Source organism: Dermacentor silvarum, chromosome 2 (genome assembly GCF_013339745.2).
Source record: "Dermacentor silvarum isolate Dsil-2018 chromosome 2, BIME_Dsil_1.4, whole genome shotgun sequence".
In the NCBI taxonomy this organism is placed as follows: domain Eukaryota; kingdom Metazoa; phylum Arthropoda; class Arachnida; order Ixodida; family Ixodidae; genus Dermacentor; species Dermacentor silvarum.
Window position 1 is genome coordinate 104,632,400 of NC_051155.1, and position 15,971 is coordinate 104,648,370.

General features: G+C 45.2%; 1 protein-coding gene across 1 annotated transcript in view; it reads left to right on the top strand.

Moving 5' to 3' along the window:
- The window catches only part of LOC119441662 (cullin-2), a 62,912-nt gene that overhangs the window by 33,141 nt on the left and 13,800 nt on the right, over nucleotides 1–15,971 (top strand). The window contains exons 11-14 of the mRNA XM_049661511.1: nucleotides 3,632–3,718; nucleotides 7,355–7,501; nucleotides 10,983–11,060; nucleotides 11,649–11,912. Coding sequence (XP_049517468.1) covers nucleotides 3,632–3,718; nucleotides 7,355–7,501; nucleotides 10,983–11,060; nucleotides 11,649–11,912 — 576 coding nt within the window. The remainder of the gene's footprint in view (nucleotides 1–3,631; nucleotides 3,719–7,354; nucleotides 7,502–10,982; nucleotides 11,061–11,648; nucleotides 11,913–15,971) is intronic.

Sequence of the window (15,971 nt, forward strand, 5' to 3'; positions counted from 1 at the left end):
GCACTACAACGCAATCACACGGGCGTTTTTGCCCCCCTGTGCCTGCTGTCTGAGCAGGCCGGCTTAGCTTGGCCGGCTCAGCTTGGCCGGCTCAGCTTGGCCGGCTCAGCTTGGCCAGTTCAGCTTGGCCAGCTTGTGTCCTCCGAGACTGCACTGACACAGTCTCAGAGGTCACGCCTAGCTGCGCTTATTAAATGCGGCGTGCCGCAGTGACAGAGATGTGGAGGCACTGGTTTTAAGCACGAAACGTGCAAGCAGCGCCACAAATGTGTGTCACAGCGCAGCTGGGCGTGGTCTCCATGACTTCTGATTTCGGAGTGTTTGCCTGCCTGCGTGCCTAGCTTCATAAGCTATGCAATGCAGTGAGAGAGAGGCGCGACAAGTAAGAGAAGTGCTGCTTGTGCGTGGCCACCGTGCACGCAGCTACATGCAGCAGTGAGAAAGACCAGGGTATCTTGATGGCATATTTGACATGGCAATTTTGAACTGCCATGTCGAACAAGTTCCCCGAATACAGAGGAAAGCGACATGCTCGGTGTCAAACGGTGAGTATTTTTGGGTTTCGGAGATTAATCTAGATTGCTGTATCCATTGGCAGGACAATTTTACTTCATTAAAACAAGGTTTTAAATACATGGATCTCTATGGCGACTTCAAGGAGAATCACATTTACTTCGTTATACTATCCATAATTTAGGCTTGCGTGCTGTGGTTTACGTGCTGTGGTAAGGGCAGCCTTCCTTTTCACAGCACTGTAATGTATCGTTATAATGAGGTTCAAGCGTATATGCAAGAGCATTAGAACAAAAAAAAATAAAAGAACAAGCAAGATGCAACATCTAACCATGCATAAGTTAGCACTGCTGCGCAGCGCATAAAGAATCTAGACCCACAAAGTCTTTTGAAAGTAGGTGGACTGACGTCGTCTAATTGAAGGCTGGCACAGGGAAGTGTGTGCTTGGAAATGACAACCTGTACAGATGCATGTGAAGAAAGACATACCTTGTAAGTGACTCCAGTCAGAGTCGATAGTTTTCTAATGAGACTGCAGTGAGCAGCATGACCTAAAGCAGGGGTTTTTCAAGCACGTTCATTCCAGGGAACCCTGCTAAGCTCCATAAAGTTCCAAGGAACGCCCCCCCCCCCCTCCTGAATTAACCGAATTAACATGTCCTAATTAACCTAATGTCGCATTATCGAGGGTATCAAGAAAACAATAAACAAATGCTTAGCTATGGCAACACTCTATTATTTACGCACTGAATCAGCACATCCTGTTTATATTTAGCACAAGACCAGTGCAGAAGCTGAAATTCTCGTCGTCTCATCACTGATTAGCGCTAGCAGTGGCGAAGGCCTCGCGACATCCTTTGCGGCGCATGTCTTCATCTGAGACGCGCTTTGCAACAACACGCGCACATCCCGATTATTTTTTCACCAGTCGGCTGCCCGCCAACAATCTATCGCGATGTAGCCGGTGCTCATCTTCAACAGCTTTACATTGAGTCAAAGCAAAACTACTGCTTGCCGCAACCGCTGCGGACGAAACCGCTGCCGCTATCAACGCGATCATGGACGGCGACCTTGCGGTTCAGAAGGCAGGCGGCCGACGCACACACCAAGTCAAACGAAACTACCGTTCGCTGCAAGAAGTGCGGATGAAACCGCGGTCGCTATTGACGCTACCATGGATGGCGACTACGCAGTTGTGAAGGCACGTAGCCAACGCGCGCACCGAGTGAAAATGAAACTATTTGCGGCAACCGCTGTAGACCAAACTGCAGTGGTTATCGACGCAATCATAGATGGCGACTACGCACTTATGAAGGCACGGGGCTAGCCGCCCATGTGGTTAAGCGCTGTGATAAACACATGAATAAAGGCTTTAAGGGCACAATTAGGCACGAAGTGCTCCGGCGTTGCTGTTAGTCACGTGCCGCGTACAATTGCCGTTGAGGACCACGGCGATGCAGACTGCGCCGCTTTGTTTCGGTTGGAAACTAGCGCTATTTTTGCTCTTCTGTGGCACGCATTTGCGGTGCTTCACGCATTTTTTTTTTAATTCCTCCAACACTATTGGCACCTACCCTATCTACAAATAGAAGAAATGCGCATGGTGGTAAGTTACGGCTTCCGAGATTCAAGTGCAAAAGCTTAGGCGCGCTGCCTGTTCTCAGAGGTTGGGGGCTACAAGCTGCTTGTGTATTTATTGCGCAGTTCGCGCGTTGCTGTTACGCACTGTGATGTGCTTTTTGACACTCGGGCATGGGTAATGGAGGTTCCTTGGATCGAGCTCACCTCGTGTTCGCCGTTTTACCCACTTATTGATCGCGGGACCAGGGAAAATTTATCAGTGGCCCGCCTAACCCCGAGCAGGGTCTGCGGTACCCCTGGGTTCTGCGGAACCCACTTTGAGAACCCATGATCTAAAGCCTTGGCGAAGTCAAGGAGTAAGCAGCCAGTCTCAGTATTACTGTTTTATGTTAAAATGCAGGTAAGTTGTTATTTGAAATGGTTATGTCTCAGAGGGAAAAACCTTTCCAGAATTCATGCTAATTAGCGAAAAAGAAACTGTTACCCTCTTGATGAATGTAAATTTTAGGAGTAATACATGCTTGAGTGACAAAACCCGTTTTGCTATGTTAAATAAATGGGGCAGTAGTAGTTTCAGGATGAATTTCAAATTACGCTCTATAAACAGGTCTTATCTTTACTGCCTTTCTGTCAGTAAACAACTGTCCATCCATTAGAGATCGCCAAAAGATGTAGAACAAGATCCTCCTGGAAACAAGAGCAGTCTTTTTTAACCAGGACTGACCATAGCCTGTAGGCTTTTTTTTTTTTTTTTGCAAATTAACTTGCAAAGTAGCATAACTATAGTGGAATCTCAATAATTCCAATTTATGCAATCGCATTTACCTTTGCCGCCCACGGCTTTTTACTTACCCGGCCAAGGCGGCCGCATTTCGATGGGGGCAAAATGCGAAGACACCCGTGTACTTAGATTTAGGTGCACCTTAAAGAACCCCAGGTGGTCCAAATTATTCCGGAGTCCCCCACTACGGCGTGACTCATCATCGAATCATGGTTTTGGCACATAAAACCCCATAATATATTATGCAATACAACTGACAGATTTCTGCGGTGCCTCCATGTTCATCTCAAAAAGGGTGTTGCTGTTTTTCGTGCTAGAATACTGTTAGCTATTGGCTCTAGTACCCCACTAATGTGTTGCCTAATGGTTACGCTCTTTATTAAAAGATGCCTCAGTGGCTCTGGCATTCTGCTGCCAAGCACAAGGTCATGGGTGCAATTCCCAGCTGCCACGGCCGCATGTCGATGGGGCGGAACGCAAGAATGCACGTGTACCACACTTTGGGCACACGTTAAGGAAACCCAGGTATTCAAATAAATGTGGCGTCTTCTTCACTGTGCTGTCCTCCGTAGCCCACCTTGTAGCTTCACGACATTACACCCCACAGTTTAAGTTTTCATTTTCGTTTGACACATCTTACAATTGTGACCTTTGGTAATCTTTGTGACCTTTGGTAAGAAAATGTGGCAACTCTAAGGTGACATTGGTGTCTGCAAGCTCAAGTAATCTTCGTGTTTGCTGTTTGTGTCTTTCCAGTTTTACGCAAAGATGCTTGCGAAGCGGTTAATCCACAGCCAGTCCATGTCCATGGATGTCGAAGAGGCCATGATCAACAAGCTCAAGGTGGGTGAGCCAGGGTATCGAACCGGAACTGAACAGCAAACCAGAAACTAGAAAAACTGTTATTTTAGCTCGAACAAAGAAGTGAACCGGAATGTTGTAATATTTTTTACTCTGCACCGAAACCAAAAGGATGGTTTTCGGTTCAGGAAGCCCACTTTTTCTGGAGCTTTTCATCCATGCATCGCATGCACTTTGGGATCAACTATGCTGCTTCATTTGTAAAAACACCCGAATCAGTTTTCAGTGTGCTATGTTTCGTGTAATAATTTTTTCCGCATTATAAAGAAAATGCGCAAATTATGAAAATAGCTGCATAACGCGTCCATGCGCCACTGGTATTGGTATTCGCATTGGTCGCCATGAACGACGAGCTGCGTTTTCCGAGTGAAGCATGAAACCAATACAAGCGCGTAGCAGCATTGAGGAGGAGCAAAGGCATTGAGCAGAGTTCATTCTTCCGAGTAATGCCTGGCACCGCTGGTGTCGTGGCGCGCGGACGCGCAATCATGCATCTATTTTCATAATTGGCGCGTTTTCTTTATTATAACGTGGAAAAAATATTTCCGCGTAACACAGCACACTGAAAACAACTGAATTGGGTGTTTTGAAACAATTATTACTTTTCTATCAAAATTCGCAGCCTCAATTCAGTAGTTAAAAAGTTTGTTAATTATTGTCATTGAATTATCGATGGTTCAATTATGAAAAGAATTCTCGTGATGCAGTACGTCACTGACAGAATACCATTGGTTGCGTACTCGTATAGTCTATATTTTATTTTTAAGAGCTTGGCTAACATTAAGTGGGACACCCTGTATACACAAATACCTAAGAAAGTTACTGTTCTCTACTTTAGGGAGCTGGATAGCGCATCGGGTGCCCTCGATTGAAGCCACCGGAAGTGAGCTTCCTTGTCCAGCAAGTCGGCGCTTTGCTACTTTGCCGCAATACTTCGACTGCATAGGAGCGCAGCATCTTTTTTTTCTTCCCCTAAAGCACTTGCCTGCTGTGCCGTAAACTACCCAAGCAGTCTGGAGAAGTATCTTCGGTAGGCATCAAAAATCGGCCATCGCCGTGCCGACAGCGTCACTAACATGAGCGACGTGCGCTGGAAACAATGGCAATTGAGATTCATGTAAAGAACGTTTGGGTTCTGACTATCACGTATGGACAAGGCGCTGCACGACGCCGCACTTCTGTTGGCTTCACCTGCGCCCGACTCGGCAAACGTGAAGCAGCATGCAGCAAAACATAATACGGATCAATGCAGAAAGTGTACGAAAGGATGACACCATGGTAGCTTAATTGGTAAAACACTGCATGTGCAATGCGAAAGATCTCACCGGCAACAAGTTATCTTCTCATCCACTTTCATTTCCCTTTATCTCATTATTTTGACATTTTAATTAAAATAATTAATTTCCCTTATGCTTTCTATGGCTTCATTGTCTATTTATTCATATAATTGTGACTTAAATATCAAGTCCTCTGGATCTCCTTATTCTTATCAGCGAACTGCTCCTGTTCATTCCTGCAACGTGTCTAAAGAGTGGCAATATAACAAACTTGCAGTGAGATTATACTTTTGCTCATTGTAGCTAATATTTCTTATCAGAACGTATGCATAGCTACAGGCATTTCGTTAGGCCTTCACTTTGTATTACAAAGGGCTAAATCTTAAAGGGCCCCTAAACCACCTCAGATATTTTTTTAACATTGCAAGTAAACAGGCGCATCGTGTTCAGAATGCCGTCACGATCAACGATGCCAAACGCTGCAGCGCTACGTGCCGCGGGCGCGCCACGAGACCAAAAAAACAATGCCGTCCTCCCCTCGCCTTTCCGGTAACCCCAGCGGTCGTCATGACGTCAGCAGGGGGAATCTGGTGATGTCAACGGCGGAAACTATGTCCATTGATCGAACAAGAACGTACGACTTCCGGTTTGTCGGCTAGCAGGTACGCGCGCTCCCTGCTCGTCCTCGCCGTGTTGCTCGCTTGTGCGCGCTTGCGCATAGGTAATTACAGCCCGCAACGCAAGTGCCAAATCGCTCGTGTTCCAACACAGTCATGCTTAGCGGTCTCATTAGCTGCGCGAACAGAGTGCGACAGTCTTTCCAGACGTGCGCGCAACACAGGGTCTATAGCGGCACGCTTCGCATAACACGCGCCGGCACCGCAGCAACAGCGGGTAGCCGAGAAGCGCTAAGTTCACGTCCACGTTACCGGCACGCTAACTTGCTGCAAGCCGTTTGGCATTCGCGGGCCACCGTTCGACAGCGGTTTTGCTCGCGAGCGACTAGATTTCCTTGCCGTGCGTAGAGAGGATGAGACCGGGACTCATTTATGCGGCAGCCTCACCGCCGCTGATCGCTCGACAGCGCCGATATCATCGCTAGGCCTTTTCCAGTTCCCTTCAAAGCTAAAGCGGACGGCGCTTCGAAATGAATTACCGACGCTCACAAGCCGCAATATTTTATTATCGTTGTTATCGCTCTTCGCAATAATTCTACACAAAGAAGAAAAATACGCTGATATTAGCGGCACCGTCAGCTACGATGCGAGCACAGCCGAGCCGGTCATCTCCCATCGGTAGCCGTGCACTCAGCTGCAGCCAATGTTTTCGTTGCCGGTAGCAGAGGCGCACAGCTTCGCGGTCGTCGATTGGCCCATTGATCGTGCAGCGGGCAGGGCGCCGGCCGATCTGTCGTCTACTTTGGACACCTCTTGCGCGCCAGACTGGAGGCTGTATCGTCGTCTGCATATGTGCCGCTAGCATGGTTTGTGTGGACGTGGCTTAACCGGAAGTGTTTTGAGAAGCGCGTTGGCGATGACGTATGTCATGTGACATTTGGAGCAGCAATCGGCGAGGAGGAGAGACCAGCCATAGCGAAGGAAAGAGCGAAACGAGCGAGGGCTGTTTTTTGATCATCAAACGCGTGTAACTCCGCTATTACGACACCATTTCGAAAAATTCTCGCGGCTACGTGTTCGTTGTCGACTCGTGCACAACTGCAACACCACAACTAAATTTCGACCTCTGGGTGGTTTAGGGGCCCTTTAACTCGAGATGAGTGCTGTGTTATACGACGGTTATACTTTCCAGAGCCCATACTTGGTGCCTCAAAAGTCTTAAATCTATAGAATAAAAGTGCTATCTTCAAGGCCTTCAAAAGCCTTAAATCTGAAAGAAGAGCATAAATATTGTTTTTTGCCAAGCTCTTGACAGCTGGTCACCAAATTGGTGCAATCCAAAAGTCAAGCCAATCCACTCCTATTATGAAATCAGGGGTCTTGCGTGCCAAACCCATGATTTGAATATGAGGCACACCGTAATGAGGGACTTCTGATTAATTTTGGTCTCCTGGGGGGTCTTCAACGTGGGCAAATTGCATGGGGCAAGGGCATTTTTGCATTTCGCCCCCATCGAAATGCAGCTGCCACTCCTGTTAGCAGCTTTGTGGTGATTAGTGAAGCTTCATTAACTAAGTCTTCGCCTCTACCTCTTCAATTTACATGCAAATATCCAATAGAGGAGCGATCCTTGTTGACAACATCAAAGCACTTCAAACTGTTTTATGAGTGTTGACAGCGAAGGTGCTCTGAGGCTTTTTCAAGGAGGCCCTCTTTCTTTGCAGCAAGCGTGTGGCTACGAGTTTACAAGCAAGCTACACCGGATGTTCACAGACATGAGTGTGAGTGCAGACCTGAACAACAAATTCAATGTGTATCTGAAAGCTGAGAACATCGACCTGGGCATCAACTTCTCCATCTATGTTCTACAGGTGAGGACAGGGTGCTCGGGATGCAAAAAAAAACTGTATATCACTGCTTACAGGGTTATACACATAACTGTTTTACCCCAAATTTTGTGTGCAGCCACGTGCGGCATGGTAAGCCCTTGTGTTCTGGATTTAGCTTTTACCCTGGGGTCTGGGCAAAAAGTGTTCATTTTACTGGGATGTATTTGTGGCTCTGTGCATCACAGGGCGAAACATTGCATGCTAATCTTGGTAGACAGTCCCACTAGTTTCTTACAACAATATTGACACTTTATTATGTGGCATCGACGCGGACAAAGCATTCTTCAAACTCAATCTGGGTAAAACAGACAAATATTGCACATGTACGTGGTATTAAATTGTGTGCATAGAAAAATTCCACCACTATGCAACATTTTATGATGAAATAACCGGTGGTATAGCTGGAAAAGTCATGTCATATATTTCATGTGTGATGTCATTAGTTATATCCGTCACTCTTCTTATGCAGTATTTGGTGCATGAATTAAACAGCTGTCACTCTTAAAGGGACACTCAGACAGGGTAGACGAGTCTGGTTTAATTACCTGGCAGGTAAAACTAAAGACGAGAAAATGCCGGAACATGCCGCTGATTTTTTTGGCAGTATTTAGCTGAGGACGAGGCACTTCTGCTGGCTTCTACTGCGCCCGGCTCAGCAAGCGATGAAGCGGCATCCAACAAAACATAATACAGATCAGTGAAAAAAAAAAAACGGATGAAAATCCACTTTCTAACCTAACCTAACCTAATTTAACAGGCCCCCATATCAAATGTGCACCCACATTTTATGGGTTCAAACCGAAGTAGAAAACTAATGTAGAAATAGCATCAAAGCTCCTAAACAAAGTAGAAATTGAACATGCACCCAATTTTTTAGAAAGAAAAACGAAGCATGGGCCCGATTTTGGCAATAAGCAAAATTCCAAACCAGCTAACTTTACCTTCACACAATAGAAATTGACTAATGCCTAATATCTAATGCCGTTACTCTCCGACAGCATTTTATTGCTGTCTACGAAGAACCACATGTTGTCCTCTATACGGACCATAGCAAGTGTGATATTCTGCACTTATCAAACGACCCTGCAGCAACTGCAAACCGGATTATGGTCCTAGCCTAGACTAACCGCTTCACTAGTTTGTCCTGCGATACATGTAACTAATTCTCTTTAACACCAAAGGCACGTGAGGTGACTTGTTGCCGCTACTTTAGCATGTAATATAACTTATGTTTCTAATGAGCTTTCGTAATCAAACACTGAAAGTGCCACATCATCAAGCTGTACAACAACTTGGTCTCTCGCCATCCATGGTCGCCATCTTGTGGTGGCAATAGCAATGATGCTTGTCAGGCTGGCTCTGACAGTAGGTTGTTGCTAATGCCGCGAATGTTGTTTTGGTTTCGTGTTTGACTGCACTGCAAAGCTGCACTGCAATGTTCAGGCAAGTTTTCTTGGAAAAAGAATATGGTGCACATAATAATCAGATAAATACTGTAATAATTCATAGTGAGCTCTACTGTTTTTGCTGTAGAATCTTCCTAGGGTAGGCCAAAAATAGGCATTTTTAATAGGGGTCTCTCTCTTTGCTTCAACTTTTTTTTATTTCTTTTTTTTTTTATTGTGAAATGGGTTTGACGCATTCACTGTACTCTAACCGCCACCAAGACAGACGTTGCTGTTATTGGATTCACCAATGGGGTGGGGTCACCTTGGGGTCAGGCGAATGTGTACTAACCAGTCAGGTTCGAATTATGCTTGAAATAACGAAAGTCTGGGCCCGTTAAAATATTTGGCTGCCAGCCAGAAACTTCACTCGGGATCGACTTCACTGAAAAATTGAAAAAAATGGAAGGCTGCTGCATCTATTAGTAAATTATAATTTTGCAAAAGCAGTGTGGTTGCTCTGACTGTGCTGTGCGAAGAGGCTTGGCACGAACAAAATCAAAAGATGGGAGGAGACACTGCCCTCTAATTTTCGCACCAGCTTGCTATGACATTGTGTATTTTGTCAGCATCCGCTCAGAGCTGGTTAATTGTCTATGATGAAAGAGAGATTGCATTGCATTCCAAAGGAAGTAATGTTTCAAGCTAGCAAGTTGCAAGAACATTTGCCTACACTAAAATGCCCCCAAAACGAGAACATACAGTTGAAACATGTTCATGCTTTCTCTAGAAGGCCACAGAAACAAAATGTATGATCCGGGGTAATGTTCTTGTTTGCTTGTTGGATTGAACGTAGAACACTTGTTTGGAGCAGTTTTAGCCATGAATAACATTGAATGAAGCCTGTAATTTACAACTCGTGCTTGGGTCATCCTTTGATAATAACAGCCTCTTTTCAAGCACTCGGAGCACTTTTCTAGTTTCCGCGCAGCCTTGTATATCAATGTAGCTGTGCAAGGTATCAAAATTCACAAGATACCGTCTGTGAACATGAGTGTGGGGCAACCCCTTGTGCCTGTGTGTGCTTCCTTTTGGCTTTTGATTTTACGACCCATGTTGGATTTGGCAACCGGCAATGATATGAACACAACACTGGCAATCCTACTGTGTTTTATGGTAGATAGTGCAAAGTGATTCTTCTTAGTGATGACATACTGGTGGTTAACATTGGCGACACCGACAGACGATGCCACATCGATAGTACACCATCACTGTTATTGGACCTAACAACGGGGAAATGAAATGTAACAAACGGGAAGCTAATATAGATGACCCTATGAAAACTAAATGGGACTGGTGCTGCAGAGTGTAAGAGCCAAGAAAATGTAGTGAACAGAAACATATCAATGAGGTTCTACTGTGCATTTTTAACCCCACAAAGCCCGAATGCCATTCCAGATCAAAGAAAATTAAAACAGCTTATTCACATTTATTTACGGCTATAGGTGGGTATATTGGTACAACAAAAACAATGAAACAATAATTGTCTACACATTAATTAGTACGGTAATTGTTTACTCAGTATTTAATTTGCTGAACTATCCACAACTGAGAAGTCCCTCTGGTATATCAAAAGCACTTGTATGGGCCCTGCATAGGGTTTCCAGTGCTTAAATCAGAGTTTTAGGTGCCAAAATCAGCATATCAAAAATGATGCATTGGGCTTCATGGGGTTAAATCAGTGACATCACACTGATGTACAGACACTAATGCTTCGGTGTCATTCAACAGAAAGTTTGAAAGTTTATTTAACATAAGTAAACTATACAATTACAAAGTACGCACTTTTGGGACCCAACTGATTTTTTGGGTCCAAAAAACTAGGCCTTAATTTTCTCTACTAATAACCAACCATTTTCTTCCAATCAAACATGTATTTGAAAGAATACCAGCTTAACTGATTTAAAATTTGTCCTTTTAACAATGGCACTGGAGTTCTGTTTTGGTGGCCCTTTATATGTGGGTTTTTTTCTTGGTTCGCAATAATTTTTCTTTTCTGTTGCCCTTTGTTTTTTCAGGCTGGAGCATGGCCCCTGGGCCAGAGTGCAGTGTCCCCCTTTGCAATTCCCCTCGAACTGGAACGGAGCGTTCAGAAGGTGAGTGCTGCTTGTTTACCTTACCATGGATCTTTTCAGTTACCGGTAGGGGTGTGCAAAAACTCAAATATCACCAAATCGAATCAAATAGTCAATTTATGTGTTTGATATGGACAGTAATTCGATACATACCCAGTTTCGACTGTATATGCCTTTCAGAGGCATTACTGTATGCAAACACTAAAAATGACAAGTACATCGTAGAAGGCTACAGCGCGGAACCGACGAAGACAGCAGAGGCACACAAAGTACACAGACACAGCACTGACTTTCAACAAGAAGCGCTGTGTCTGTGTAATTTGTGTGCCTCTCCTGTCTTCGTTGGTTCCACGCTGGAGCCTTTTACGATGTTCAACCAACAAGCCCAACTGGTTACTCTGCTCAACAAGTACATGATGAGGACAAGGGATGAAGAAGGTGACAATGCAAATATTCTTAGTAGCATGGCATGCCAGCATGTTAAGCAATGCATCCTGTTCTAACAAGAAGGTAAACGTATACACCTCTGTGCTTGCTCTCAACTGCTACCTTTCTGGAACTGACCCCACCGCCCATCTGTCTCCCTCTGTTCCCTTTATTGGTGTTCAGTTTGAGCACTTCTACCAGAGCAAGTTCTCTGGGCGCAAGCTGAGCTGGCTGCAGCACCTGTGCCAGGCGGAGGTGCGACTGTGCTACCTGCGTCGTTCGTACCTGGTCAGCTTGGGCACCTACCAGATGGCGCTGCTGCTGCCCTTTGAGACCGCCGACTCACTGGCCGTCCGCGACCTGCAAGAGGCCACCCGGCTCGCACAGGACCAGCTGCTGCGACAACTGCAGGGCCTGCTCGACGCCCGGCTCCTGCTTTGCAAGGAGGTAAGCGTCTGCCACCAGGTGTTGGCCTCTGTTCCGTCCTGACCACTTATCTTCTATCAGAGTGTTGATTTTTTTTGCTGTTATTCTTTGATTTAATGTGACTCAAGATGTTTATATTCCTTTGTTCTTTACCTCTGTGGTGCTGTGTCATTTGTCATAGTTTTGCTTTAGTCTTCGTGATCTTTGTCTTCCCCCCACCTCTGCTTTCTTTTTCCCCTGCTATCCTTCCCTTCCTCATGGTAGCCTGTACCACCATCTCCTTTCTTTTGTTTCCAAAGCAAACAGTAATAATTCCTTTAACGTCATTGCTTCATCTATTCTGCAGGGGAAGCTGTTATGGGTTCTGTCAGCTCTGAACTAATCCGTACATCCACCCAGGCCTCATCAGAAAATTATTTTGCTTAACCAACCTCTGTAGTTGCTTCGGATGCTTGGATGGAGGTTGTCGAAATGTTTGCTTAACACTACGGTTGTGCGAATATGACGTACAGTTGAACCCGGATACATCGAAACCCGCCGCGGTAGCTCAGTCGGCTAAGGCGTTGCGCTGCTGAGCACGAGATCGCGGGATCGAATCCCGGCCGCAGCGGCCACATTTCGATGGAGGCGAAATTCAAAAACGCCCGTGTGCTTGCATTGTAGTGCACGCTAAAGAACCCCAGGCGGTCAAAATTAATCCGGAGCCCTCCACTACAGTGTGCCTCATAATTAGAACTGGTTTTGGCACGTAAAACCCCAGAAAGAAAAAGAAAGATGCATCAAACTCGAAGGGGACTACGAAATAGTTCGATATATTTATAATTAGAAACCTAAAGTATGCCTATCTGAAGCTTATCTGAAACCTCCGCACGTCTCGGATAATTTCCCAAGATTGTGAAAAGTTGCAATTTACTCCGAGACCGTGTTATACTCACAAAATTTTATATTTTTTGCATGTGGATGTCATAAGTTGCTCACACTGAGGAGTGATCTACCAATTGTAACACAGACTAACACAGGTGATTGTTGACACAGACTCTGTTAGATTCGAAAGTGGCTTTCAGCTTGCAGAATATCCGAGTCCATTCCTATTTAGGTGTAACCCTAGCGAGAACGAATAAAACACGTTCAGTGTGGACTGAATCACACGACGTACGTGAGTCTTGCGCACCCATGCCCCGATGGTCTTACCACGAAGTGCAGATGTTGCGTGCGGTGTTTTTGTTAAATCCTAACTGTAATGTAAAAATCCATCAAAGTAGGGTTGGGGTCGGATTTGTTTTTGCCACCCGTGAATACCTAAAATGCAATTCACGGAAAGCCCTGGTCTAAAGAGCCAAACCCGGCGACGCAGCTCATCTCCAGTTTGACATCCCATGCCCGCAGCTACTCAGTGAAAAGATTTAGTGTCATCCACGCTTTCTTTTAGAGTGCGTATTGGACCGGGAGACCATTTGCATTCATGAAGCGTAGTGGCGATCTGCTCTTGCCCACAAGAAATGGCCACAGTTTGCACGACGAAGCCATTCATGTGCGCAGCGAGGAAAACACACACACACCATGCTTTTTCCGCCGTGACATGTACTGCCCATCTGATTCAATGTCGTTTGACAGAATCTGTAAAAATAATGCACTTTCAAGTTCGCTGGCATTAAATATTTTCAATGACGCAAGAAGTGATTCGTACCGCACACTGACAAGGGCAGTATTCAACATATTGACTGTGGCAGTGAATGGGACTTTGATACACACATAGTACAGCACTATACTATTGCATGCAATTTCCAAGAGGATGTTAAACTGTTAGATTTAGACAATAATTCAGTATACTTAGGTTATATATATCCAGGTTTAATAGGGCAGACGGCAAACTGTCAACGCGAAGTTTACCGCTATGCTGATATGTTTGTACAAATGGTTGATTGGTGGTCAAGCTTGAGATTGCGCGCACAAGCATGTCCAAAGGCAACCAACCGACAAATATAGCTACTGTGCCTACAAAGTTCATCTGTGCACTTACTGAGTGGAATGGGTTGAGCTCGCGTGCAGGCAGAAATCACTGATCTGAATTTGTGCAGCATACCATAAACTGTGGGTGCAGTGTAGTCAAGGTTGCACGCAACATCTGCACTTAGTGACATCGCACTAACGTGACTGGCAAACATGAAATGCCTCCCTGGCCTCGACCATCATGAAATTCCAAGCAGGCTGACCACAACACTGTGAAAGAGTTTCTAATTCAAAAGTCTGTGAATGGATTTTATGTACATCTGGAGCAGTTAGAAAACTGTTGAGCTTGATTTTTTTAATGGAAATAACTGCATAAAGCACTTCGAATATAAACTGTTTCCTTAGATAAAACTGTTGCCATCTTAGCAAGTGAAGGCCCACCCTCCATTTTTTTTTAATTTTACATTTGTCAGCTTCTGGCTGTGGAGTCAAGGCTTTATGCAAATCCTACTACTATTGATGCCATTCGCTTCGAAATTGTTGCAAGACTATTATACTTCATTCGAATTCGCTTCGACTAAAACGTTTATATTTTCGCAAGCCTATTCTGCCCCCATACTACATAGCATACTAACATGAGCAACAAAGAATTCCAGTGCAAGCATTACACTTATACTACCATTACTGCAGAACTAAATTTATCCCGGCCAAGCTTACGTTAGCAACACGGCAATCATATTCCCTTCAGGCACGAATTATAATCGACTATCGGATATGTGTGTGAAACATACATAATTTCATGCCAAGGTGCTTGGGACTCCACTGAAAGCAAATCAAGGTGGCAGAATGACTCTGTCTGTATTTTATGATGAGTCATCATAATTACAGAGTAACGAAATATTTGAATATTGTAAAGTCAGTCACGCTACGTTTCTTCATGAAAAGAATTGAATCACGCATTCGAATTACATGCAGGGAGGGCATGTAATGAAGTTATTTATTGGCCACAAGCATTTCAAGAAAGAAAAGGTACATATATTTCAAGGTTGCCAATGACATGATCCACGTCAAACGTCACGTAAAACACGCTATACTCGCGGACAACTTTCTGTGGCAATGAAGGGAAAGCTACGGGCGTGTGGATGCTGCACATGTGTTACCGCGCCGAGTAGTCCGGCAGCGTTTGACAGTGCTTTTGGTTGCTCGAAACGGACGTTGAATCGACGCAGCTTTCACGTGCGACTGTTTCGCATTTGCCCATACGCAGAAGGGAAAAGCTGCAAAATAAGTAAACTTTTACGCTCAGTGGTGTGTTCTGTCTTATTTAAATGTTGCTAATAAGCTGTTTATGTTTTCTCTTGCCCAGCCTAAACCAACCTGGATTAAAACGCGGGACTCTTTTCAGAAGCGCTCTCGCTTGTGCGTGCTTTGCCTATATAGCTTTCCCTTCATTGCTACAGAAAGTTGTCCGCGAGTATAGTGCCTTCATCAAAGCAGTACTCTATAACGATGCGTATCACTTGCAGGTAAAATGGAAGTAATTTAGGTTAGCAGAATGTTCAATTTACCCTAAGCTTAATGTCTGTGCTCTGTTCCTTGCTACCACTGCACAGAAATGGCAAAAATAGATCACGTCCACATATGTGGACACCGTGTCTGACGCGGATAATGACAAGGCATAGCATGAGGCACAGGAACAAGTCAATGCAAAAGCCAAGGGAAGAACAGCCAACGTTAGCTGTTGTACTGATATTACTGAATTCGGCAGCTCAATAATATGAAATCGCATTGCAAAAGAGAAGGGATGCAGTTATTGGTTTACTTTTCCGCAGTTTATAGCTGCTTCTTTGTCATTCTCATGAGTGATCACACTTGCAGTATTCGTAAAAAATATGTCCCGTTTTCGTGGGAACCTGTTGCAAGCTCAACCCAGTGTGACCCACTGTGGCGACTCAGGGTGGAGCACTGCACAGGCCGATTTTTTTCAGCACAGGCCCGGGCCGGGCCCGGGCCCATTTTTACGTTGGGCTACCCGCCCGAGCCGGACCAAAAGTTTTATGGCGAGACCTGGGCCCGGCCCGAGCCCGAAAATATTCTACGTTACCCGCCCGGCCCGGCCCGCCACCCCTT